This window comes from Pelodiscus sinensis, chromosome 13 (genome assembly GCF_052426305.1).
Source record: "Pelodiscus sinensis isolate ZL-2025 chromosome 13, ASM5242630v1, whole genome shotgun sequence".
In the NCBI taxonomy this organism is placed as follows: Eukaryota; Metazoa; Chordata; order Testudines; family Trionychidae; genus Pelodiscus; species Pelodiscus sinensis.
The window spans coordinates 48465223-48490729 of NC_143064.1; the positions used below are offsets into that span (position 1 = coordinate 48465223).

General features: G+C 70.2%; 1 protein-coding gene across 8 annotated transcripts in view; it reads right to left on the reverse strand.

Moving 5' to 3' along the window:
* Positions 1 to 19212, reverse strand: part of PHKA1 (phosphorylase kinase regulatory subunit alpha 1) — a 59262-nt gene extending 40050 nt beyond the window's left edge. For 4 of the 8 annotated variants that reach the window (XM_075896556.2, XM_075896557.2, XM_089781699.1 and 1 more), the window contains exons 1-13: positions 19054 to 19212; positions 12463 to 12621; positions 11249 to 11296; positions 10044 to 10212; positions 7888 to 7970; positions 6873 to 6953; positions 6254 to 6352; positions 5556 to 5702; positions 5187 to 5240; positions 3818 to 3940; positions 3346 to 3441; positions 958 to 1065; positions 266 to 344 (exon numbers count right to left, since the gene is read on the reverse strand). In XM_075896556.2, the coding sequence (XP_075752671.2) occupies positions 266 to 344; positions 958 to 1065; positions 3346 to 3441; positions 3818 to 3940; positions 5187 to 5240; positions 5556 to 5702; positions 6254 to 6352; positions 6873 to 6953; positions 7888 to 7970; positions 10044 to 10212; positions 11249 to 11296; positions 12463 to 12621; positions 19054 to 19131 (1324 nt within the window). In that variant the 5' untranslated portion in view covers positions 19132 to 19212. Of the gene's footprint in view, positions 1 to 265; positions 345 to 957; positions 1066 to 3345; positions 3442 to 3817; positions 3941 to 5186; positions 5241 to 5555; positions 5814 to 6253; positions 6353 to 6872; positions 6954 to 7887; positions 7971 to 10043; positions 10213 to 11248; positions 11297 to 12462; positions 12622 to 19053 lie in introns of all 8 variants that reach the window. The other 4 variants (XM_075896553.2, XM_075896555.2, XM_075896552.2 and 1 more) reach the window with 1 other exon arrangement.
* Positions 19213 to 25507: the final 6295 nt, after the last annotated feature.

The window sequence follows — 25507 nt, forward strand, 5'->3', positions numbered from 1 at the left end:
GTACTGCCCATAGCAGCTTCCGGCCTCGCACGCTTCACACCCCTAAACCGGCCCCTTGGGAGCTCCCGCGCCGCTGCAGCCACCTCTGGGGAACGCCAGCGCAGCTGGGTAACTGAAGGGGACGAGGAACCTTGAGACCAGAGTCCTGGCCCTGTGTTGCTCAGAGGGGCGGCCAAACCGACAGCATCTCCCACAGCACACTGGGCTGGGGCGCACTGCCCCGCCGAACCGCCCGTTCCCAGGCCCGCCAGGCTGCCGCGCTCACCTTGGACCACCACGTCCGGCTTGGGCACCGTGGAAAACCTGCGATTCAGGGGGTCGATTTCCCCTGGCGCGAGAAACCCCTGCAAGATACAACCGGGAGGCCTTGTCCTCAGGGACAGCCCTCGGCGCAGGAGCCATCGCATCCCACCCCAAGGACCTGGCCGGGGGAGCCCCCGTGCGGCTCACACTGGCAAGGAAGAGCCCGGAACCCCCTTCCCCGCTGGGAGCCAGGACAGGCAGGAACGAACGCGCTCGGGCAGAGAGAGCACCGAGCATGCCGACCCCGCGGCGCAGCAGCTCTGGAGGCAGGAGGGGGCTCGCCCAGCCCGGGGAAGCCAAGCGCAGCGGCCACTGGCTGCAGGGGGCACGGTGCGGCGCCCGCCGTGCTGAACGGCTGCAGCCTGGGCTAGCCTGGCGGGCAGCGGCCGATTCTTTGGAGCAGCTTTCGGGACAGCCAGCCGCGAGCCGGGGGGAGAGGGGCAGCGGACCGGCTGGAGCCAGGCCCTGGGCGGAAGAGGCAGCGCGCCCCACGTGGGAGCCAGAAGGCAGCAGCTCGGACCAAGACTTCTAGGAAAAGCCACCGAGCCCAGGGAACGCCGGGCACCTCTCGCCGACTTGGAGCTCTCCCGGCCTGAGCGCTCAGCACCCCAGGGTCCAACGCCCTCGGAGCCCGGAGAGACGGGCCCCTCTCACCTCGGCCATCAGGCACCCCAGGATGTAGAGAGACTGGCCCCACATGTGGGGCAGCTTGCCCATCGGGACCCGGTCGACAGAGTGGGGGTGCAGGTACTCCTCGTCCACCTGGGAGACAAGGCAGAGGTCAGGCAGCCCACAGCGGTGCCCGCCCGCCGGCCACGTTTGCAGCTGCTGCCCTATGCCCCCGGGCACGGGGCGGCGGCCAGGCAGGAACCGGGCTAAGCGGCTCGCGGGCCGGCAGCTGAGCGGGACCCAGGCCGGCAGCGGAGCCCCCAGGCAGCAGCAGTCGGGCCCAATGTTCTCTAATAGTTTCATCCATGTGCGGTATACATTTTTTACATGCACTGAAAGTCCAGCAGTGGGCGCACCGCGGCTCGACCAGGCAGCATTTGAATTTCAAGCTCCCGGCTGGCAGGGACCACTGGCTGGGACCCGGGCCAGCACCCCTGCTCCCGCTGGAGGAAAGGTGTCAGGAGCACTGGCCTGAGCCGGGGACCCGTGGGGCAGAGCCACCTTGGCCACCGCACGCGGGGCCCAGAAGCAAGGGGCTGGTCCAGGAGGGTGGGTCCCAGGAGCAGAGGAGGCCTTGCAGGGGGGAGACCCGGGGGCCTGTAACAATACAGGGCTCTCTGGGCAGGGGAGGGAGGGAGGACTGTGGGTGGAGCAAAGCGACTGTCCGGAGGGAGGTTCCCTGGGTGTGACGTAGTGGGGGTCCCTTGCTGGTTGCTATGCTGGGGCTGTGGGTGACCCCCACAGGCTGCTGTCGGTACCACGGCCCAGCAGGACGGGGTGAGTCATTATGCAAAGGGGTCTCTCAACCTGTCTGCCCAGCTACCCCCCAGGGAGAGGAGCAAAGGAAGGTGGATGCCGCCCTGGCCGGGGGGCAGGGCTGGAGGAGAGCGAGTTAGTCTGTCTGGGATCATGGAGGAAGCAGCCTCAGCAACAGGCTGTCCGTGCCGCTACGGGGGTGCAGGACACGGGAAAACCCCAACGCACCGTCACACTGGGGGGGAAAGGGGGAGCAGGTGAAGGCCCTGGGGCCGGGAGCCGTCTGACAGGAGCCCCGCCTTGGGCCTGCAGGAGGAGGCTCCGGGAGAGCAGCAGGTCTGGGTGGGGCCCTGGCGCAGGACAGTGGAAGGGGGCTAGGGACCTCGGACTGGGAGAGCAGAACCCCTGCCCTGCGCCCGGGTTCGACGCTGGGGAGACGATGCCTCTTGCCAGGAGGGAACTGCAGGGGGCAGCCCCATAGACCCCCAGAGGGTCGGCGTTTGCGGCCGGGGCCCCGCGGAGGAGGGGAGGGGGGCAGGCCCCGTAGACCCCCAGAGGGTCGGCGTTTGCGGCCGGGGCCCCGCGGAGGAGGGGAGGGGGGCAGGCCCCGTAGACCCCCAGAGGGTCGGCGTTTGCAGCCGGGGCCCTGCGGAGGAGGGGAGGGGGGCAGGCCCCGTAGACCCCCAGAGAGTCGGCGTTTGCACCCGGGGCCCCGCGGGGGGAGGGGAGGAGGGCAGGCCCCGTAGACCCCCAGAGGGTCGGCGTTTGCAGCCGGGGCCCTGCGGAGGAGGGGAAGGGGGCAGGCCCCGTAGACCCCCAGAGGGTCGGCGTTTGCACCCGGGGCCCTGCGGAGGAGGGGAGGGGGGCAGGCCCCGTAGACCCCCAAAGGGTCGGCGTTTGCACCCGGGGCCCCACGGAGGAGGGGAGGGGAGCAGGCCCCGTAGACCCCCAGAGGGTCAGCGTTCGCACCCGGGGCCCTGCGGAGGAGGGGAGGGGGGCAGGCCTCGTAGACCCCCAGAGGGTCGGCGTTTGCACCCGGGGCCCCGCGGAGGAGGGGAGGGGAGCAGGCCCCGTAGGCCCCCAGAGGGTCGGCGTTTGCACCCGGGGCCCCGCGGGGGAGGGGAAGGGGGCAGGCCCCATAGACCCCCAGAGGGCCGGCGTTTGCACCCGGGGCCCCGCGGGGGGAGGGGAAGGGGGCAGGCCCCGTAGACCCCCAGAGGGCCGGCGTTTGCAGCCGGGGCCCCGCGGAGGAGGGGAGGGGGGCAGGCCCCGTAGGCCCCCAGAGGGCCGGCGTTTGCACCCGGGGCCCTGCGGAGGAGGGGAGGGGGGCAGGCCCCGTAGGCCCCCAGAGGGCCGGCGTTTGCACCCGGGGCCCTGCGGAGGAGGGGAGGGGGGCAGGCCTCGTAGACCCCCAGAGGGCCGGCGTTTGCACCCGGGGCCCCGCGGGGGGAGGGGAGGGGGGCAGGCCCCGTAGACCCCCAGAGGGCCGGCGTTTGCACCCGGGGCCCCGCGGGGGAGGGGAGGGGGGCAGGCCCCGTAGACCCCCAGAGGGCCGGCGTTTGCACCCGGGGCCCTGCGGGGGGAGGGGCCAGGCCCGTCTTGCCCGGCTGCGCTCACCTTGTTGGCGGGGACGCTGTACAGCTCCGGCACCAGGCGAAGGCCGTTCTGCCCCTTGATGAGCACGGCTTCCAGGGCCTCCCTGTACTCCTGCACCTGCGGGAGCCCACAGGAGTCAGCCTCTGCCCCGGCAGCTGGGGAGGGGAACACGCAGGGACGTCCCAGCCACCGCCAAGGCGGGTCCCTGCGCGGCCGCCCCCTGTTCTGCTCTCTGCTCCGGGGCGCCGCCCTGCCCGCCGTCGGAGGAAGGACCGGGCCGGGGAGGACGCAGGCAGCGCCGAGGGAGAGCCTGCCCCGCAGCCGTTCAGGGCTGTCTGCTCCGCGACTGGCCCCGGACTGGGCTCCGCCGCCCGACGTCACACCAAGCGCCCAGCCGCTCTGCCCTCCCCGGCAGGGGGGCGACCGCCAGGACACCGACCGTGTGACACCCACACAAAAGCAGCCCCCCCCCCGGGGCCCCGCCCGCCCCAACCTGCTCCGTGTTGCCGCTGAAGAGCCCGTCGATAATGAAGTAGGTCCAGAAGAGAGGCCACTCGCACTCGATGTTCTCGAAGAGCTTCAGCTCGGCGGGCTCGTAGTAGAGGCGACTGGGGTCCTGCGGAGACACCCAAAGCTACGGGCCCAGCCAGGCGCAGGCTCCCCGAGCGCCTGGGGGCTCCACGGGGACCCCGGCGGGAACGGCAGCCCAGAGAGGCAGGGCAGCGCCCAGCCAGGCCCCTTGGCACAGCACGTGCCCGGAAGCCAGGAGGGCTGGGCCGGGGCGGGAACCGGGCGCGTGACCAGCCGAAAGGCCGGGGACCCAGGGCAGACAGCGCTGGACGTGCTCAATGGGGCCCGGCCGGGGGCAGCTGCCCACCCAAGTTAGCAGGGCGGGGGCAGCTTGTGGGAAATTCAGGGGCGATTTTCCCGCTGATCCCAGCAGCGCCCACGTCGGAGACAGGCTACAGCTGGCCTCTCCCCGAAGCCGGGTCTCTCAGCCACGGCTGCAATGCTGCCGGCCGGGACGCTCCGGGCAGAGGCAGGGACACGCCGCGCTCGGGTTATGACCAGCGAGAGCTCAGTCCAGGCAGACGCTCAGACCCGCCTGCTAAAACGCGGCACCCCCGGCCCTGACACCCGACGGCCGCAGGGCGGGGAAGGGCAGCGCAAGGAGCCCCAGGCGCCGTGCGGGTTAAACGCCTGGCGAAACCAGAGGATCTCTCGTCCCGCAGCAGCGCCGGAGCCTCATTCACCCCAGCGCCCGAAGGGCTCGTGCATAAGCAACGCAAGCCCCCCTACGCCAGGCTCCGGAGGCGGCGGCTCTGGCCTGGCCTCTGCACAGCGAAGGAGCAGGCGCGGAGCAGGGCAGAGCTGTGCCCTAGCCAGGGCTGCTGGCGTTACATGCCCTGCAGGGCCCCCAGGATGGGAGGAGCAGGGGCCCAGCGTCCACGTGCGCCCGGCCGGGCGAAGGCCGAGTAGGGGTGCCGGGCGGGAGAGGGGTAAGGACGTTGAACAGCGATTAACTGACTAGTCGCCGGGCACTTCCTGGGGGCTTTGTGCATTTCAGGGCAGAGGCGCAGCATGGAGCCCGGGGCCAGCGGGGGGCTCAGGGTGCCCACTGACCTGGGCTCCACGCGGCGCTGCCACTTTGAAATGCCACGTCTGCTGGGGACTCCCGCTGACCCCGGGGTCTATGGACACTAGGCTCCCTCGGAGCCCGCACCGCTGGCCCTGGCTCTCTGGGGCAGGCCAGCGCGTCTCCGGCTCCCTCCAGGCCTGCCGCCAGCCAGCCCCGCTCACGCGCAGCCAGGGAACGACGGTGCAAAGCAGAGGGAGCCCAGCAGCAAGCCTGGAGCACGCACCTCTCTGGGGGTCCTGTACCCGTCCCGCAGGAAGCGGCAGCAGCCGTAACGCCCCTGGCGGAGAGAAAAGTCACTGGGCAAGGGCCCCTCACACAGCATGGAGCCTGCAGCCCCCCCGCCGCCTCTTGGCCTGTGTCAGCGGGGGCGGGACTCCCTCCCGCACGCCCCCCGGCTGGCGGGCCAGGCCACAGCCGCAGCCGCAGCGCAAGGCCCCTGGCTCCTGGAGGAGGGACACGCTCGGGCGGCGGTTTGTTCCTCTCCGGTCTCGCCGGGTGGGGCCCCAGCGGCTGGTCCCTGCCCCCTGAGGGCCGCAGGGCGGGGGCACCACGGGGCCGGCGGGGGTACTGGCCAGCCTGGAGAGACGCTTACCTGCAGCTTTGTGATGATTTCTTGCTTCGTTAGCTCCACCAGCTCGCTGTCCTCCACGGCGAAGGCGGGGTAGGAGATGACCGAGAGCAGGCTGGCGTCGATCTCCTTGGAAGTCGAAGCCCTCGGCAGCATGGAGTGGAGAATGGACTGGGAAGGAGAGGGCCGTGCCAAGCGCTGTCCCTGCTCGCCGAGGGGCGCTGGGCGCTGGTGTGAGTGTGGGGCTGCCGGGCGGGGCACCGCGGGGACCACAGGGCGGCACTGTGGGGCCACAGGACAGAGGACCGGGGAGCCCGGGGGTGGAAGGGCTGTGACAGCGCAGAGGGGGTGGGCAGAGGCAGCCAAGATGACCAGATCTGAGGGGCGTGGCGACCCCATGGGCCAGGGTACGGCCTGGCAGCCCGGCATGTGCCCGGGGAAGGGCTCTAACCCTCCTCCGCCCACCTCCGGCCCAGGGCAGGTTCCCCTTTGCACCCCTGCCAGCTGGATTCTTATCAGTGGGGGCTGGTCCTCCCTCCCCCCCAGCTCCCGGGGAGCCACATGGCGCCGGCTCCTGCTGCCTGCACACACGCGCTCTGGGCTGGCGGGACCCGCAGGAGGGAGGGGCACGGATCATCCGCTGCACCCGCAGGCCGGCCTGGGACCCGGGGGCGGCTGCTCGCCGCGGAGCCAGGGCCAGACCGCGGGCGGAGGGGCCCTACCTGGCAATGCTGCACCTCGTCCGTCAGGACGTGGATCACCGACTGGGGGCCGCCTTTGGCGCCAAAGAGGTCCAGCTCGTCCAGGGCTTCGAGGGCAGCCTGCGAGCAGGAGCCAGGCAGAGGCCAGGGCGTGAGACGGGCGCGGAGGCGGCAGCTCGCCGTGGGACCCCTCCCCGCGCGAGGCACAGACGAGCCACGACAGGCAACCCCAGGAGGGCCGGGCTGGCCCCGGGTTTGGACTGTGGAGCTGCCACCCTAAGCCCTGCAGCAGCAGAGGGCCAGACACCCCAACGGGCAGCTTTACCAGCCTGACTGCCGGCAAGGCACCCTCACGCAACACCCCACCCGCACTGCACAGACAGGGAAACTAAGGCACCGCAAAGCACCCCACGCTGGACACTTCCCACTCGAGGGGCTGACACACACCAGCGGGAAAAGGCCTGAGCTCTCGCCCGAGACTCGTGAACAGCTGCCGTTTGGTGCGGCTCCTGGGGGGAGTTTTATGCCCCCTCCCCCTCAAGATAGGAGCTGCGCCCCAGGCAGGCTGGAGGACAAAGCAGACCAAGGAGCCCTGGGAGGAGACCCCCAAACCCATCCCCAGCGCCCGCTCCTGGCTCACCTTTGCCATGCCGATCGAGCTCACGTTCAGCTCCGTGATTCCCTGGTTCGTCTTGTCTCCGCGTTCCCAGATCCCAAAGTCCTGCCACAAATCCACATCGGCGCATCAGGCGACACGTTGGCCAGCAGCCCTGGGAGCCCCAGCCCAAGGGAACGCCCTGCGACCGCAGGATCCTAAATCCACGGGCCTTCTCACACCCAGAGCTCAGAGCGGTGGAGCCACGCAACAGTCCTGCTGCACAGGTGGGGAAACCGAGGCACAGAAACACAGCCACTGGCCCAGTCACCCAGCAATATCACTGCGGGACTCAGGACTCACAGCCCAGCAGCCCTGGCCACGAGCAGGCAAGGGGGCCATTTCAGTCAGCCCCCACGCCGCCGCCCCCAGGGCCCGCCCCGGGCAAAGCGGCCCCCACGCCGCCGCCCCCAGGGCCCGCCCCGGGCAAAGCGGCCCCCACGCCGCCGCCCCCAGGGCCCGCCCCGGGCAAAGCGGCCCCCACGCCGCCGCCCCCAGGGCCCGCCCCGGGCAAAGCGGCCCCCACGCCGCCGCCCCCAGGGCCCGCCCCGGGCAAAGCGGCCCCCACGCCGCCGCCCCCAGGGCCCGCCCCGGGCAAAGCGGCCCCCACGCCGCCGCCCCCAGGGCCCGCCCCGGGCAAAGCGGCCCCCACGCCGCCGCCCCCAGGGCCCGCCCCGGGCAAAGCGGCCCCCACGCCGCCGCCCCCAGGGCCCGCCCCAGGGCAAACCGGTTCCCATGCCCCTGCCCCCAGGGCCCGCACCAGGGCAAAGCGGGTCTCACATCGCCACCCCCAGGGCCCGCACCAAGGGAAACCAGCTCCCATGCCCCCGCCCCCAGGGCCCGCCCCGGGCAAAGCGGCTCCCACGCCCCCGCCCCCAGGGCCCGCCCCCGGGCAAACCAGCTCCCATGCCCCCGCCCCCAGGGCCCGCCCCGGGCAAAGCGGCTCCCACGCCGCACTAGGAGGCCGGGGCGACCAGGCGTGGCTGCGGGGGCTACTCACGGCGGTTTTATACGCTGCTTCGATGTAGAACACGACGTTCTGTATGAAATTCACCTCGTCCAGGCTGTGGATGATGTGCAGCCCTGGAGGAGGGAGGCCCGTGAGCGCACTGGCCGTGAGGGGCCACCGCTCTCCCCACCCAGCTCACACGACCGCACTGCAGCCCCCGCCACCCTTGGCTAAGAATTCGCTCCTCCTGGCCGCATGCCCACGCCCGGCCACGCCTCCCCCACGGAGCCCAGTCCCGCCATGCGCCACGGGGCCCTCCCACGGCGAGTCGCTCGCCAGCTCAGGGCCACGAGTCACGCACCGCCCTTGGCTAAGAATTCGCTCCTCCCGGCCGCATGCCCACGCCCGGCCACGCCTCCCCCACGGAGCCCAGTCCCGCCATGCGCCACGGGGCCCTCCCACGGCGAGTCGCTCGCCAGCTCAGGGCCACGAGTCACGCACCGCCCTTGGCTAAGAATTCGCTCCTCCCGGCCGCATGCCCACGCCCGGCCACGCCTCCCCCACGGAGCCCAGTCCCGCCATGCGCCACGGGGCCCTCCCACGGCGAGTCGCTCGCCAGCTCAGGGCCACGAGTCACGCACCGCCCTTGGCTAAGAATTCGCTCCTCCCGGCCGCATGCCCACGCCCGGCCACGCCTCCCCCACGGAGCCCAGTCCCGCCATGCGCCACGGGGCCCTCCCACGGCGAGTCGCTCGCCAGCTCAGGGCCACGGGTCACGCACCGCCCTTGGCTAAGAATTCGCTCCTCCCAGCCGCATGCCCACGCCCGGCCACGCCTCCCCCACGGAGCCCAGTCCTGCCGCGCGCCACGGGGCCCTCCCACGGCGAGTCGCTCGCCAGCTCAGGGCCACGAGTCACACGCTGCCCCTGGCGGACAGCGCACTGGGGGCGGCGGCGGCCTCCTCCCAACGGGGAAGCAGCGTGGAGCCAAGTGCTGTTACTGAGCTGCCAGGGCGCAGAGCGCGCCGGAGACACGGACTCGCGCCAGGCCCCTGGCCTGTGGGCGCTGCCGAGTGACGCAGGGGCTACTTTCTCCAGCGCGGCCACACGGCAGCTCCCCGGCCGGGTTCCAGGTGCGAGGGTGGGACGTCACACCAGTGCGACCGCCTGTGGCTGCTCCCCGGCAGCCAGCCCCGAGTGCGCCGCTCACAGCAGGCTTTCAGCCCAACCCCACGGCGGGGTCTGAGCCGCGCACAACCAACGCCAGTGTCACCCCAGCAAAGGCAGCGCCGGAGCCCGGCCCCTGCGTCCATCCGCTCGGCCCCAGGCCAGGTGCAGCAACACACGCTGCCTCCCCCACACCACGCCAGCAGCCTCAGCCCAGACCCTGGCCGCTGGGCCCATGGCCTGCTCAGCCTGGCTTCATCTCCTGGGGCTGCCGACAGCGCCGGTGCCTTTGGGCCAGCCCCGCCGTGTGCTTGCAGGGCAGCGCGCCAGAGGTGGCTGGGCCCCGGTACCGATTCAGGAGCCGGCGCCCGGCTGAGCCGTCAGCGTTCCGAGCACCCCGAGACAGTCGCTCCAGGCCGGGCGCTTGTTCGGGCCCAGTGTGTGAACGTTGTCGGCCCCGCATCACTGCCGGGGGAGGGCTGGGCCCGCCACCTCCGAACAGCGGCTCCGCCCGCCGAGCTCAGGCTGCCCCAAGGTGAGCAAGTGCTGCCCCAGCCCAGCCGAGTTTCACGGCCGCTAGAGGGCTGGGCCCTCTCCACAGCGCAGGGCAATGACTGCTGGGGTGGGCACGTGCAGGGGCCTTCAGCGCCTCCAAGCTCTTTCCACTCATGAAGTCTCCCAAGAAGGTCAATATTGGGGGAAACTGAGGAACGGGCGTGCGGCACGAGTTGCCCAGGGTTGCACAAGAACCTTGGTTACGCCAGGGATAGATCCCAGCTCGTCCATCTGCGAGTCTTTAGTCCACGTTCCCCTGGCCGCGGACAAGGCGCAGGCCCGGAAGTCAGTCGATCTGTGCTCCCTTCCCAGCTCCGACACCAACCCCTGTGGCCTGGGACACATCAAGTCCCACCCCCGTGCCTCGATTTCCCCATCCGCAGCACAGGGACGATACCACCTTCCCGGCCCTCAGGCGGCGAGAGGCATAACCCCCCGCGCCGCGGCCCCACAGCTGGCAGCACCAGAGCGCTGCCCCGGGGTTACCAGAGGCCGTCATCTGCGCCAGCATGAGCAGGTAAATCGAGGTGGCGTCCAACTGCAAGTGACCCCACTGGTCATCCCCGACCACCGTGGCGCAGGTGCGGGTGTTGTACTTGGCGTGGAAGCTGTCCTGGGGGCTCTGGCTGTACTTGAACGCCTCCACCTTGTCCGCCTGCAGCGCCGCGAGAAGGGAGAGCACAGTCACACGCCTGCTGGCAGCGGGGGCCGCGCGCCGGGCCGAGGGGGGGGGCTGGCAGCGGGGGCCGCGCGCCGGGCCGAGGGGGGGGCTGGCAGTGGGGGCCGCGCGCTGGGCCGAGGGGGGGGGCTGGCAGCGGGGGCCGCGCGCCGGGCCGAGGGGGGGGGGTTGGCAGCGGGGGCCGCGCGCCGGGCCGAGGGGGGGGGCTGGCAGCGGGGGCCGCGCGCCGGGCCGAGGGGGGGGGGGGCGTGTCTGGCAGTGGCTCCCTGACCAGGCCTGTTACAAAACCCTGAACAGCTTCGGGTTACAGCTTTCCTGGCAGGGCCGTGGGGGGGCTTCCCCCACGAGGGCAGCGGCAGCTCGGGGCCGGAGCAAGGCTCTCCAGGGCCCACACGCAGGGGACACGTGTGCTCGGGCCACGCAGGCCACGGCTCGGCGGCAGGGGAATCACGAAAGGGACGAGGTCTGTGGGGGTGGGCGGATGGGGCCTGCAGCCACTCGAGCGGCACCAGCAGCCTCTGGGCTGGGTCTGGCCTCTCTGTCCAGGAAGGTGGGTCGCCAAGAACGAGGCCTTGGGCGCGGCTCCTGGGCAGACGAAGAGCCACCGGCGGGGGAGGAGGCGCCCCGCTCCGAGGGACACCGAGCGACACCGAGCGCCGGCGCGGAGGGCAGCGTGGGAAGCCCGGACACTGGGCTCGGGGCTGGAGCCGGCTGCGGCACAAGAGTCATGCCAGGACGCACCCAGCACCTGCTGACTGAGCCGGGGACCCTGCAGCATTTGCACTTAGCTCCCAGGGCAAAGGGGCCGATCAGGGCGAGGCGCTAGCGAGCCCGGGGCCCGGCTGGGGCTTGGCTGGGGGAGCTGCCTTCCCTCTGGCTGGCCGCTGCGGGGGGCTGATGACAGAGGGGTCGGGGCAGCGATGCAGAGAGGACCAGAGCGAGGGGCAGCGGGGCGCTCAGGGACAGGAAGGGCCGAGCTCACTGGGTGCCCGGCCCAACGCCAGCGCCGTACCTGTCTCATCATGCACTGCAGCAGCCCCCGCATCAGTTTCACCACACTCTGCAGAAAGGAGGCCAGGCCTGGTCAGCACATCGGAGCCCTGACGCAGCAGCAGCTGGGCCTGACCTTTCGGAGCCCGCGGCTGTAACCGGACCTGCCGCTCACATGCCCCGCACTGGCGCTCCAGGCCAGCGGCCGAGGGAGGAGCAGGTCCCAGGGGACAACCCGGGTCCCCAGCCAGCGCAGCCCGGAGTCCTGCCAGGCTCAAGCCCAAGTTGGACTCAGGGGTCGGCCACACGCATGGAGCCAGGCTGCTCCCCACCGCGCAGCCCCTCCACCTCCGCCAGCAGGATCCCGGGGGGGCGGGGGAGACACCCAGAGCCCTGCCCCTTGGTAGCCCAGGTTGCCGTGGCACGTGCCAAGACACTTCCCCAAGAGAAGAGGACAAGGCCACCCCCGCACTGTCCCTCCAGCCTCTCCCCAGTGCAGAATTATTGTGTTACGTGCTCACTCCCCGGGGCCCAAGCAGCTTTGCCTTGCCCCCAGTCCTCCCTTGGGGATCTCCCGGGCTCGGTCTGGTGGAGGACAAATCCTCCGGACCCCGCGCTGGCCGTCAGCAGTCTGAGGGCCCCCCGCCACCGGTGGCGGATGCTGAACCGTGGGGTCAGAGACCTTCGCCCATCGCCTGCCTGGACGCGCGAGGAGGCCGGGTGCGCTAGCAGCACAGCGGGGAAGACTCAGGACAGAGCCCCCTCCCCAGCACAGCGACAGGCCCAAGGGGGTCCCCCCACGTGAGGCTCAGGGAGCAGGTGGCACCCACGTGTCCACGGCCCCACGGAGTCCCGGGGGACAAGCCCCCAGAAGAGGCTGTGGGAGGAGGCGACTGGAGGACCCAGCAGCGGGGACGCCGGGGCCTGGGACAGACCCCGTCCAGAGAAGCAGCCCGTGAGCGGCGCGCAGCCCTGCCGGCCGGGGGGAACGGGACCAGCTCGTTTCAGGCTCTCTGCAGGGCGCACCAGCTACCCTGACGTGTGAGCGCCAGCGGAGGGGGAGGCCTTCGCCCTGGGCACCGAACAGGCCAGTGGCTGCGGAGGGCGAGGTGGGATTCCGCGGAAACGCCCTCCCCTACTGGGCCCGCTGCCGACGGGTTCGCCTTTCCGCTGGAGGAGTCCGGGTGCCCGGGAGTCCCGCTGGGAGCTCTCCAAGTCCCGCCCCTGCCCCCATACCTGCTCTAGTTCGTACGCCTTGGCCTTGTCCTCGTCGCGGTCGGCGTTCTTGCGGTACGCCAAGCCCAGGCCCCACACCGACAGCACGCTGTAGACGTTATCCCGCACCCAGGCATCCTTGTGGTCGCAGCTGGCCGGGAGCAGCCCCGTCACTGGGTCCTGCAGCACCGGGGAGGGAGAGACCTGGGCTCAACTTCCAGCCCCGAGCGCTCGGGGCAGGCCAGCCACGGGGAGACAGGCAGCCGGGAAGGGCGCCTTGCTTACCCACGAGGAACGCAAACAGGGGAAAGCCAGGGCCCCCGGGGTCACGCGCCAAAGCAGCCCTGCCCGCCCCCCTCTGGCCCACCATGACCGTGAAGTGCGAGCCCCTCACAGTCTTCTGGGGCCTGCCTATCTTCAGCTACATCTCCAGCCTACCACTCCCACGAGAGAGGGCAGTGCTCCAGTCCCATTTTACAGATGGGGAAACTGAGGCACCGGGGCTCAGCGACTGACTGGGGAGAATTGAACCTTGATTTCCCAGCCTCTGGACACTCCTTCCTCCCTCAAAGCTCAGCTCACGACATTGCAAAGGCCCCAGCCCACGGAGCGCAGCGCTGCTAGGCAGGTGCTCCCCACGGGACACAGCGCGAGCGCAGAGCTCCGAGGCCACTTGAGAGCTTCTGCCCCTGCGATCTAATCCCTGCGCCGTGGCCAGCTCCCTCGGCATCTCCCCACGCGGCTCCCGGCTCGATGCGCTCCAGGGCCCAGGCTCGAAACCTCGACGTCCGCCGCCTGCCCAGGGCACCAGGCTCCGCCCCGCCCTGCGCAGAGATGCCCCAAGGTCTGCACAGCCCAGCAGCAGCCGCAAGGACCCCAGGACTCCACAGAGCTCAGCAGGTGTTACCCACAGCCCGCATCAGCTCAGGCCTTCTGTCACCGTACCGGAGTTTACGGGAAGCAGCCAGGTCACTGCTGCACCCATGGGGGGTGTTTGCCCCAACAGTGGGTACAAAGGGGGCCATGCGAGGTGTCCAATGAAAGCTTCCCTTCTACTGAGTCTGTATATTCTATTCCTGCGATTGTATGAGATCTGTGTGTGGAGCTATAGACAGACTCTGCGCGGAGACCGGAAGTTCCTCTGTACGTGGTGGAGCGATGGGCTCAGCCTATGGACCTGCTAATGAGCAAGGCTCCAGGGACAATAGGTCTCAAGTACCAGAGACCCACCTGGGAAGGAATCCAGGTGCCTGGCCACTGACCATGTGACTCTCTCCAGCTTGGAAGAAGCCAGTAGGGATATAAATATGCCACGTGGCATCCTCCATTTGGGTCTTCAGCTCAGCTCTTCATCCCAGAGGCAGCATCGCAGGGAACCACGAGCCGGGAAGAACCGTGGCCCCATCCTGACCTAGGATGTGCACCAAGGACTTCTAAGCCAGCAGCTGTAACATCTCTGCTAGAGCCTGCATCGAGAACTGGGAGATTCGGTGCATGTAATGCACTATCCTTTACAACCTCACTCTCAGGCTTTTCTTTCTCTTTCTAACCTTTCGATGTTAGATGCTAAAGGATTGGCCCAGCGTGGTTTGTGGGTAAGGTCCAGAGTGCAAATTGACCAGGGATCTGTGGCTGGTTTCTTGGAACCGGACAGAACCCGTTGGGGGGAGGTGAGATGGGTCCTATAACCACTCACCTGTGCTAGGCCCGGGACTGTTTGGGGCACAGAGAGAGCTGGGGTGTCCGAGGGGTTTTGCTCGTGAGGCTTCTGGCTGGCCAGGCTGGCAGCTGGAGCGCTCCGTGTGTCTGGTGTGTGGCCTATTGGGAAGGTCTCCAGTCTGGGGCTGTACGGAGCCCCGAGTCTGAGCAATTCTCCCTGAGCGGACGCCCTTAGCTGTGCCCAGACCCGGCCCGTCACACCTTTCTACAGCACAGCCGGCCAATGGGCCGAGCCACTGCCCCACACAGAGCACGGACCCACTGGGCTGAGCCCGGCCAGCCACACCCCACGGGCTGGCCCCACACAGAGCACGGACCCACTGGGCTGAGCCCGGCCAGCCACACCCCACGGGCTGGCCCCACACAGAGCACGGACCCTCTGGGCTGAGCCCGGCCAGCCACACACCACGGGCTGGCCCCACACAGAGCACGGACCCACTGGGCTGAGCCCGGCCAGCCACACCCCACGGGCTGGCCCCACACAGAGCACGGACCCACTGGGCTGAGCCCGGCCAGCCACACCCCACGGGCTGGCCCCACACAGAGCACGGACCCACTGGGCTGAGCCCGGCCAGCCACACCCCACGGGCTGGCCCCACACAGAGCACGGACCCTCTGGGCTGAGCCTGGCCAGCCACACCCCACGCGCTGGCCCCACACAGAGCACGGACCCTCTGGGCTGAGCTCAGCCAGCCACACCCCACGGGCTGGCCCCACACAGAGCACGGACCCTCTGGGCTGAGCCCGGCCAGCCACACCCCACGGGCTGGCCCCACACAGAGCACGGACCCTCTGGGCTGAGCCCGGCCAGCCACACCCCACGGGCTGGCCCCACACAGGGCACGGACCCTCTGGTCTGAGCTCAGCCAGCCACACCCCACAGGCTGGCCCCACACAGAGCACGGACCCTCTGGGCTGAGCCCGGCCAGCCACACCCCACGGGCTGGCCCCACACAGAGCACGGACCCACTGGGCTGAGCCCGGCCAGCCACACCCCACGGGCTGGCCCCACACAGAGCACGGACCCTCTGGGCTGAGCCCGGCCAGCCACACCCCACGGGCTGGCCCCACACAGAGCACGGACCCTCTGGGCTGAGCCCGGCCAGCCACACCCCACGGGCTGGCCCCACACAGGGCACGGACCCTCTGGTCTGAGCTCAGCCAGCCACACCCCACGGGCTGGCCCCACACAGAGCACGGACCCTCTGGGCTGAGCCCGGCCAGCCACACCCCACGGGCTGGCCCCACACAGAGCACGGACCCACTGGGCTGAGCCCGGCCAGCCACACCCCACGGGCTGGCCCCACACAGAGCACGGACCCTCTGGGCTGAGCTCAGCCAGCCACACCCCACGGGCTGGCCCCACACGGGGCACGGACCCTCTGGGCTGAGCCCGGCCAGCCACACCCCACGGGCTGGCCCCACACAGAGCACGGACCCTCTGGGCTGAGCCTGGCCAGCCACACCCCACGGGCTGGCCCCACACAGAGCACGGACCCTCTGGGCTGAGCCCGGCCAGCCACACCCCACGGGCTGGCCCCACACAGAGCACGGACCCTCTGGGCTGAGCCCGGCCAGCCACACCCCACAGGCTGGCCCCACACAGAGCACGGACCCTCTGGGCTGAGCCTGGCCAGCCACACCCCACGGGCTGGCCCCACACAGAGCACGGACCCTCTGGGCTGAGCCTGGCCAGCCACACCCCACGGGCTGGCCCCACACAGAGCACAGACCCTCTGGGCTGAGCCCGGCCAGCCACACCCGACGGGCTGGCCCCACACAGGGCACGGACCCTCTGGGCTGAGCCCGGCCAGCCACACCCCACGGGCTGGCCCCACACAGGGCACGGACCCACTGGACTGCTGCGTCTGGCGGGCACGGCAGCCCCTGCCAGCCCGGCCTTTGCAGACCCCATGACGGACACTCTCCCCTCCCCTGCCTGGCTTCAATCCCCATTTACTGGGCCAGCGGCTGCAGTGGAACAAACCCTCGTTGTCTGGGCCCTTTCGGGGGGCGGCGGGAGGGCCGGCCGCACGCAGCGCCAACGGCTTTGCCATGGCTACCGCCGAAGAGCCAGTGCCAGGCAGCCCCTGCGCTCCCCTGGGCCCGGCTCTACCGGCCGGAAAGGCGGGAGCACTTGGCACAAGGGGTTCGTCTCAGCAGACATGACCCCCCCGGCCCCACCCCCGCTCTGCAGCACCAGCCTCAGCTCCCCTGTACACCTGCTTCTCGGCAGCCCTCCTCTGGAGCGGAGCGTTTCCCCCCCGCCCTGGCTGCTCAGAGTTCAGGGAGCCAGTCACTCCAGAGCCCCCGGCCCGGCCCTGGATCTCGGGGTGCCGGCGAACGGCCGGTGCTGCCTAGGCCAGCGCGGGGAGAGCCACTAGGGTGCTGAAAACAGGGAGCAAGATCCGTCCCATGGCGAGGCCCCCGCCCCCACACACCATCCCTGCGGAGTGACGCCTGGGTGCTGGCAGGTCTGCAACCAGCGCTGGCGTTTGCCAGGGCACCCAGCCGGCAAAGGGCGATGGGAAAGATGAAAGGCTCCGTGCCCAGAACCCCCCACGCCGATCTGCCTGGGGCAGGGCAGAGCCCCAGTTCCCAGGACGTCCAGCCCGCACATACCCTGCAACCTCGGAAACGTGACGCCTCCTACCCTGCACCAAAGCTGTCGGCTTGCGCGGAGGGGCGGGGTGCGGAGACCCTCGCTACCTCCCTTCGCGCAGCGCCCTGCCGGTCCGGATGCCATTCCCAGCTCAGGCAGACGCACCCCTGCAAGCGCTGACTGGGCCGGCCAAACACCCCCCTTCCGCGACCTAGGCTCGCTCTCAGGAGGCCAGCTGGCCCACGGCAGCCACGCTAGAGCCCTAGCAGGCTTAGCGCCAGAGCAGGTATCTCTAGCAGCACAAGCAATCACACCTTCCAGCCTCAGCATCTGCTGGGGGGGGGGGGGGGTTTTCCCCACTACTCTGCCCCACCCCAATTATCTCTGCCTGTGGGATCCTCCTCTGGAGAAAGCCAGATGCAAGGTGAAATCAACACCCCGTCTTTTCCCTGCTGCCCAGCAGGCTCCACATGGCAAGAGGATCTGACCAGGCAAGTTCAGTTCCCCCTGCAGCAGCCCGGGGAAGTCCGGCAGGGTCGGAGAGACGCTGCGTGGCCACAGCAGGAAAGGGCCCTAGCTGAACCCCAGAGCGCTGCAGACAGACCTACATCCTGCCACAGTTGGGGGCTCAAAGGTCACACCTCTCAGGCAATGCTTCCTAGTCACTAACGGGGAGAACAGGGTCTAATGCTTCAGAGACACGAGACGGCTGAGCTAATACCGTGAATTGGGCCCACGTCTGCGGGCGAGACCCCGGCTTCTCACACCGCACAGAGCTTGCCTTGCGGTCTCTGGAAGCTCGACTCTCTCGCCAGCAGAGGTGGGACTGACGCCGTTCCACCTGCTCTGCCCCCACAGAATGCTGAACGTTTGCAGAGTGCCGCACAATTAGCCCCCAATTACCACGAGGCAGGAACTATCCCAGATTGCAGAGCGGGAGAGGAGGCGGCAGAGAAACTTTGCTGAAAGCCACATAAAGCCAAAGGCAGAGCCGGGCTGGAGTGTCTGGTCTCCAACTCCAATTCGGAGCCGGGACATCATCTGCAGAGAACGACCCGGGGGGCTTTCAAAGAAATAAGGGGGGGGGGCTCAGGCTTCTGTAGTGTCTTTGGGGTCTATTCAACAAGCAGAACTGCGTGAAACAGAAACCTGGACCTGATCCCGGGTTTGGGCTTGTTCTAGGGCAGCGAGCGGCCAGGCACCCTCCGTGTGTGTGACGGGAGAGTTCACACCGGTTCTCTGGCCATTCCTTTTGCTGAAGAGCAGCTGGGTTTCTGTGCTATCCCATGTGGTCTGAGTGCGCGCTCCAGACACCTGGCAGATGCATTTACAGACTGTGGGTGCGTGCTCTGCTCTCTGGACTGGAATCAAATGATCCTTGAAGAACATCCGCAATTGGAAAGATTTCCCAAGATACAACCGGACACCCAGCCAGGGAGAGTGAATGTTCACAGCTGTCACTTGGGGTGACAGGGAAGCTGAGCAGCAAACACAACCGTTGCAGCAAAGTGATACAGCAGAGCACTGTGCACGTGGTAAGGATGTTAAATATTGACGAATTGACTAATCAAATAGGGCTACTGCTACTCCAGCTGATCCTGGGCTCCACATGACTCTGCTGCTTTGAAACGCCGCAAGAAGCCTGACACTGGGCTCTCCGCAGTGTTTCAAAGCGGCAGCGCCTCTCAGCGGGACGCTGCCACTCAAACACCGGGACGCGGGACGCAGCGGGTTAGGGTTAGGAGCGCTGCCACTCAAACACCGCATGCAGCCTGGGGACACCCCAGGAGGCCCCGGGCTGCACGTGGCATTTCAAAGCAGCAGTGCTGCGTGGAGCCCGGGCTCTGCCGCTTTGACGTACCCCCTCCCTGCCTCTTTGACAGAGGCATTAAGGGAGAGGGGGACAACAAGTCGACTTGCCTGTTGACTGTCCGATAAGCGTTTGCTTGTGCGAGAGTCCCTGGCTCCCCTAGCACACAGCTCTGTCCGCCAGGGATACCCAGCTCTCCCCTCTGTCCGGTGCACCGGGAGGTGCTGGCCTAGGCTCCAGAAGGCGGGTCTCAATTCCTGCCTATGCCACTTGGGCCCAGACCCCAGGGCCACTAAGCACCTGAACCCGCTGAGATCCAGGCTGGGGCAAGTGATGGGCAGCAGGGAACAGCGCTCCCGCCCGGCCGGCACCGTGACCCGACAGGCTGGAGACCGAGAGGGGCTCCCCAGCACCGCCACGGGCACTTGCCGCCGCGCCCTGCCTCAGTTTCCCCAACTCCTGCCCGTGGCCGGCCCCTCACCTGGTGGCAGAGGATGGTTCGCTGCAGCAGCCGGGCGTAGCCGTCCAGCCGCACCCCGGAGTTGCTCCGGCTCCGCATGGCCCCGCTGCAGCCCGAGCTCGCCCGGACCGTCCCGGGCCCCGCCCGCCCTGAGCTCGCGCCGCCCACGGCCCGGCCGGGCGCACCGCCGCACGGCGATTGGCGGGGAGGGGAGGGGGCGGGGCCTGTCCCCCCAGGTCCTGGCAGCACCGTACCGGCTGCGGGGGCGGGGCCGAGCGGAGCGCGGGCGGGCGGCGCGGGCCGGATACCGAGCTGCCAGGACCGCGCCCAGGCCGGCCCGCTCGGAAGTGCCCGCGCCGCGGCTGCTACTTTTAGGGGCCGAGGGGAAAGTGCCGGCCCCGGCGGCGGCGAAGGGCGCAGCGTCCCCGGCCCCGCCTGCAGCCCACGGGCGGGCCCCGGGCAAACTGCCCCGCAATTGCAGGGTGCTGGGTGGAGCTGCCCCCGGATCGCAGCCACCTGCCCCCCGGCTCCCCCCCGCCCCCGCACCCCCCGGCTTCCCTCCGCAGCCCCCGGCCCGCACCCCGCCCCCCCTCCGCAGCCCCCGGCCCCCCCCGCCCCGCACCCCGCCCCCCCTCCGCAGCCCCCGGCCCCCCGACCCGCCCCCCGCTCCCCCTCCGCAGCCCCCGGCCCGCCCCGGCCCGCACCTCGCCCCCGCCCCCCCTCCGCAGCCCCCGGCCCCCCCCGGCTCCCCTCCGCACCCCCCAACCCGCACCCCGCCCTCGACCCCCCCCGGCCCGCCCCCGACCCCCCTCCGCAGCCCCCGTCCCCCCCGGCCCGCACCCCGCCCCCGGCCCCCCCCGGCTCCCCTCCGCACCCCGACCCCGACCCCCCTCCGCACCCCCCGGCCCGCACCCCACCTCCGACCACCCCCGACCCGCACCCCGGCCCCCCCCTGGCTCGCACCCCGCCCCTGCCCCCCCCGGCTCCCCTCCGCACCCCCCGGCCCGCACCCCCCCCCCGGCTGCCCCCCGACCCCCCCCGGCTCCCCTCCGCACCCCCCGGCCCGCACCCCCCCAGTCCTCCCTGGCTCCCCCCGGCCCCGGCGCCCCCCGGCTCCCCTCCGCACCCCCCGGCCCGCACCCCCGCCCCCCCAGCTACCCCCGGCCCGCACCCAGCCCCCGGCCCCCCAACCCTGACCCCCCCCGGCTCCCCTCCGCACCCAGCCCCTGGCTCCCCCCTGCCCCCCCCTGCCCACACACAGCCCCTCGCTCCCCCCGGCCACCCCTGACTCCCCCTGGTACCCCCTTGGCTCCCCCCGGCCTGCACCCAGTGGGGGGGGGCGCTTGGGCCTCACTCCGAGGAGCCCCTGCCGCCCCATGCTGCTGCCTCAGGGTTGTCCAAGCCCCCGGTGCCACCTTCCTGCCCTCTGGGGCTCCTCCCGCCCCGTCCAGCTGCAGGGGGGTGTTGCCCAGCTGTCCCTGAGGGAAGGGCCGGCTGAGGGTGACACCACGTCAGTAGAAACTCTGGGAAGACAATGGAAACCCAATGGCCAGGCCATTGACCTGGGGGGAGGGGGATCTCCCCACCTCTGCGCCATGTGGAGACCCGGCTGGGCACGAGGAGGCGAGCGCCAGAGACCTCGGCCGTTCCCTGGCCGGAGGAGACGGGGCAGAGGGGATGCCCCAGGACCCTGCATCGCGCTGTGCATGGAGCAGCCTCGCTCAGCACCAAGAAGCTCCCGGCCCCTGCTGCACCCCTGCCCTTCCTCTCCCCGCAGAGCAGCTGAGAGCCCTGCCTCAGCGCAGCGCGTCTGGCACCAGGCCTGGGGAATCTACAGCTGGGAGCCCTGGGTCCTGTTTGTACCTGCCAAGTGATGGGGCAGCCTCGGGCCGGGGCCGGGTGGGTGGGTGCACTGGCCCTGTAGCTGCCCCCCGGCACTGGCCCTGTAGCTGCCCCCCGGCACTGGCCCTGTAGCTGTTCGCTTTAGGCTTGGAACCTGGGGTGCAGACTGAGCCCGTGTCCTAGGAGGGGAGGGTCTCTGGGATGGGACAGGGAAAGCCACGACTCCACCTCCAGTTGGCCCAGGCCCCGGAGCAGTGGACAGGCCCTGCTGGCCTGGGCGCCGGCTGTTGCTGAGCACACCATAGCCCCATGGGGTGAGTTGAGGGCTGCTCAGGGCCAGGCCTTGCATGTGGAAAACTTGCCTGCCTCCCTCCGCCTGGGCCCGGCCTGCGTGCGCGCAGGCGGGAGCTGGGCCAGGGGCTGGCAGACACAAACCCAGCGGCCTCTCTGCTGGCCTGGGATGCATGGGGCAAAGGCCCTCTGATCTAGTGGGGGGCGGGCCACTCGCTGGTCGCTGTGCTTGGGCTGTGGGTGACCCCTGCTGGCCTCTCTCTGTAAGCACAGCCCAGCGGGGGGCGCCCTGAGGGTTCTGAGGTGCAGCCAGTGGGAGGGGGAAGAGTCAGTCTGGTCTGGAAAAACAGGAAGGGAAGAGGCTGAGCTGAGTACTGGGTTCAGGGGCCTGTGGACCCACCCCAAGGGGCCTGAGGCTGCCTGGCCCTGACTCCTGTAACCACGTCACGTCTGTGCTGGGCTGTACCCGGGGAAGCAATAGCCCCCTGTTCTACCGGCCGGCGGAGTCTCCTCTCGCTGCTACGGGGGTGCAGGGTGGGGGGTCCCCGACGCGCCGTCACAGGCCCGTCAGTGGCCCCGGAGCTGTCCTCTGAGTTCTCTCTCCAGCGCGGCATGGCCTTTGCCCGCCAGCCTGCAGCCTCTGCAGCTCAGCCAGCACCCAGGCCGGGGGCAGCCTGTGGGAACCAGGCGCTGGGCCTCTGTGGACATGCCCCCGGCTGCTCCCATGCGCTGCTCATCTGCAGCTCCCTGGAGCACGGCCAGAGGCGCTGAGCTGGCAGCCAAGGGCTGCTCTGCTGACTCAGGGCTCCTAGGCGCCACTGCCCGGGGTGCTCAGAGCTGATGGGCTGCAGGGCTGGCAGGAGGGGGGCTCGGCTCCTTTCACAAACACTCGGGAAGTGGCAGCCTTTCCGGCCAGAGGCGTTTATTGCGTGAGCAAGGGAGGGTTCCGCGGTCCCGGCAGTCCTGGGGTGCCCAGCGATGCCGCCGGCCAGGAGCCTGGGGATCCAGGCCTCTCCAGGACGAAGTCCATGTTTACCCCCACCCGTCTCTGCAGGGCAGCATTGGGTGCTGTCCATCACCTTGCAATGGGGGGGGGAATTCCCCCCCCCCGAGCCCATCCCCAGGGGCAGGCTGGGAGTCTGCCCACCCCTGGGGCAGGAGGGATGCTAAGGGGGGAGGCTCTGCTGGGCCAGGCTGCGGGGGCATTTCCTTCCGGCTGGCTCCAGGGAGGGATCGCAGCCCTTTGTCCACGTGACCCCTCGAGCCCCAGTCTCCATGCACAGAGCAGTGCTGGGGCCAGGAAGGGCCCGGTCCCCCCGCTCCAGGTGGGGCCCCTGCGCGCTCAGGCCCCTTCAGTACCAGCAGCAGGCCCAGGGAGCAGCTGGGGGTTGCGGGGGGTCCAGGCTTGGAATTCACCCTGCTGGGATGGGACAGCCTGAAAGCCCCTCCCCCGGGCGAGTAGCGATGGGCTCCAGCGTTCAGCACACGTACTGCGGGGGGGCGCAGCGCCTGTCCCTGGGGAGGCAAAGCAGCTGTGAGCCGAGGGGGAGTGACCATCGCCCCGTCCCTGGGCAGTGGATCTCCATCTCCATCCCCAGCCACCACCACCAGGGCCCCCACCTCACTGGGATTACCATAGCAACTGCCCAAAGCGGTCCCCGGCTCCAACCACCCCCGGTTCAGGAGGGGCTCAGGCCTGAGGGTCACTGGGTGTGTGGGGGACCCCAGGCTGGGTTAGCAGGGGCTGCGGCTCCGGAGTGGGGGGCGCGGCAGAGGCGGGGGGACCCCAGGCTGGGTTAGCAAGGGCTGCGGCTCCGGAGTGGGGGGCGCGGCAGAGGCGGGGGGACCCCAGGCTGGGTTAGCAAGGGCTGCGGCTCCGGAGTGGGGGGCACGGCAGAGGCGGGGGGACTCCGGGCTGGGTTACCAGGGGCTGCGGCTCCGGAGTGGGGGGCGCGGCAGAGGCGGGGGGACTCCGGGCTGGGTTAGCAGGGGCTGCGGCTCCGGAGTGGGGGGCGCGGCAGAGGCGGGGGGACTCCGGGCTGGGTTAGCAGGGGGCACGGCGAGGGGGGTGCCAGCCCGCGGTCTGGACTCACCGGCACATGCTGGTGCTGCACTCCAGGCCATGCCGGCAGAAGGCTCCCAGCGGCTTGCTGCCCACCATCCTCCAGAACGGCGTGGCCCTGGCTGCCCGGCGGGCGGGTCCCTCGGCAGGGCCCAGCCTGAGACTGGCCGGCGGGGAGGGCAGGCGGCTGGCCGGGGCGCTGAGCAGCATCCTGCTCCCGGCAGGGCCTGCGGTTCCCTAGAGCCACAGGAGAGGAGCAGTGGTGGGGTCATTGCGGGGGGGGGGAGCAGTGGTGGGGTCATTGCGGGGGGGAGTCATTGCGGGGGGGAGCAGTGGTGGGGTCATTGCGGGCGTGGGGTCATTGTGGGGGGGAGCAGTGGTGGGGTCATTGCGGGGGGGTCATTGCGGGGGGGAGCAGTGGTGGGGTCATTGCGGGCGGGGGTCATTGCGGGGGGGAGCAGTGGTGGGGTCATTGCGGGGGTGGGGTCATTGTGGGGGGGAGCAGTGGTGGGGTCATTGCGGGGGGGGGTCATTGCGGGGGGGAGCAGTGGTGGGGTCATTGCGGGGGGGTCATTGCGGGGGGGAGCAGTGGTGGGGTCATTGCGGGGGTGGGGTCAATGCGGGGGGGAGCAGTGGTGGGGCTAATGAGGCAATTAGCTCAGTCCGGAGAAGATCTAGGATGTGGGGCACAGCGACGGGGCACAAGGGGGCAGTTACCCCCAGGCACCACGCTGGGGGCACCAATGTAGTCCCCCTCCGCTCCCCCGTCATCCCTCGGCTCTCCTGCCCCTCCTCTGCCCGCCCCCAGCCCGACCCCCCATCTCCGCCAGCGGGTTAGTGTGTGCGGGGGCCAGGCCCCATACTGGAGGGGCAGGGGGAGACGCAGTACAAGCTTCCCCTCCCCGGGCTGGGCTCAGCCGGGCGCCAGGTTCAGGGCGCTGCCGTGGGGCAGCGGCAGCAGCACAAATCTGGCCTTTGCCCCCGGGCGCATCGCACGCGTGCGAGGCCTGTGCGCAGGGGGGTGCGAGGGAGAGCGCCGCGCAGGGCAGGGGCTGCATCTCACAGGCCTGTCCTGCAATGCTGGGAGCAGGAGTCACCGCTGGGCCAGGCTGGGGGACACGCTGAGGGGGCTCCCTGTGCCCTGGGGATCCCCGGCCTCCCCGGACCTCGATCCTGGAGCTAACCTACCCCGAGGGAGAGAGCGGTTCCCAAGCTCTCACCCACAGCTCCCCCTGCCTCCAGCGCCATGGCGGACCAGCGACCCCCGGCCCCTGGAACAGCCTGAGCCAAGCAGAACCCGCCCGGACGTTCTCCTTCCCTCCCAGCTCAGGGGTCCTGGGCCTCCACTCGTGGGGCGCGCTCCGATCTCTCCTGCACCGTCTGTACGGGGCACAGTAGCTGGGCCCTTAGTGCCAAGCGGGACCAGGCCCTTTCCTCCCGCCATGCCCGCGGCACATCCGCTAGACTCCCCAGAGTGCCAGCATTTCGCCGCCGCGGCCTGGGCGGCTGCACGACCGAAGGAGCCGGCAGAGCTGTCCCGCGCACGGCCCGGCCGCGTTCCCCAGGGAGCAGGGGCATGCGAGGCCTCCTAAGCGGGTACTTTGCACGTGTCTTCACTGACGTTCATCTCCGGTGTGTCCAGATCCTTTGGCGTCCTAATCCCTCCCCCAAACGCCTGCAAGCCCTGCCCCGCCTGGGCGCCTGCCCCGTCACCGCTGCGCTGTGTAAACAGGCATTAGACAGCTCCGCTGCTTGCCAGCATCAGCTGTCCAATCTCCTGCTGGCCACGCAGAGGCCTGCGCCCCGGCACCTTCCCCCTGCTCCCAGGGCCCCCCCAGCCAGGGGTCCCTCCTTCTGGCTCAGTCTCTTCCTACCCGCGTTGCTTCTCCTTAGCAACTGGTCCAAGGTTTCCACTTCCGGGGGGCTCCTTAGTGATTGTCGGGCCCCGGCCAAGGGAGCTACGCGCCCCTCTTCCCGTCTGTGACGTAGTGGGGGGCGGCCTGCTCTGTGCTGCGCCATCCCACGGACTCACCCACTTGGGGGTGGGCCCAGACACCCCGGCCCAGCCTGGGCAGGGAACAAGGCTCTTCCCAGGGGGGAGACAAAGGGAGGGAGGGGACGGCCACCTGGCTGGGGGCAGGGCCTGGGAGCTGGGCAGTTCTTGGCGGGGAAAACATGGAGCGAAGAGACTGAGCGGAGTGCTGGGGCTTTGGGGGCCTGTGGACCCCACCCCAAGGGGCCTGAGGCTGCCTGGCCCTCACTTGGATGCCCGCATAGAAC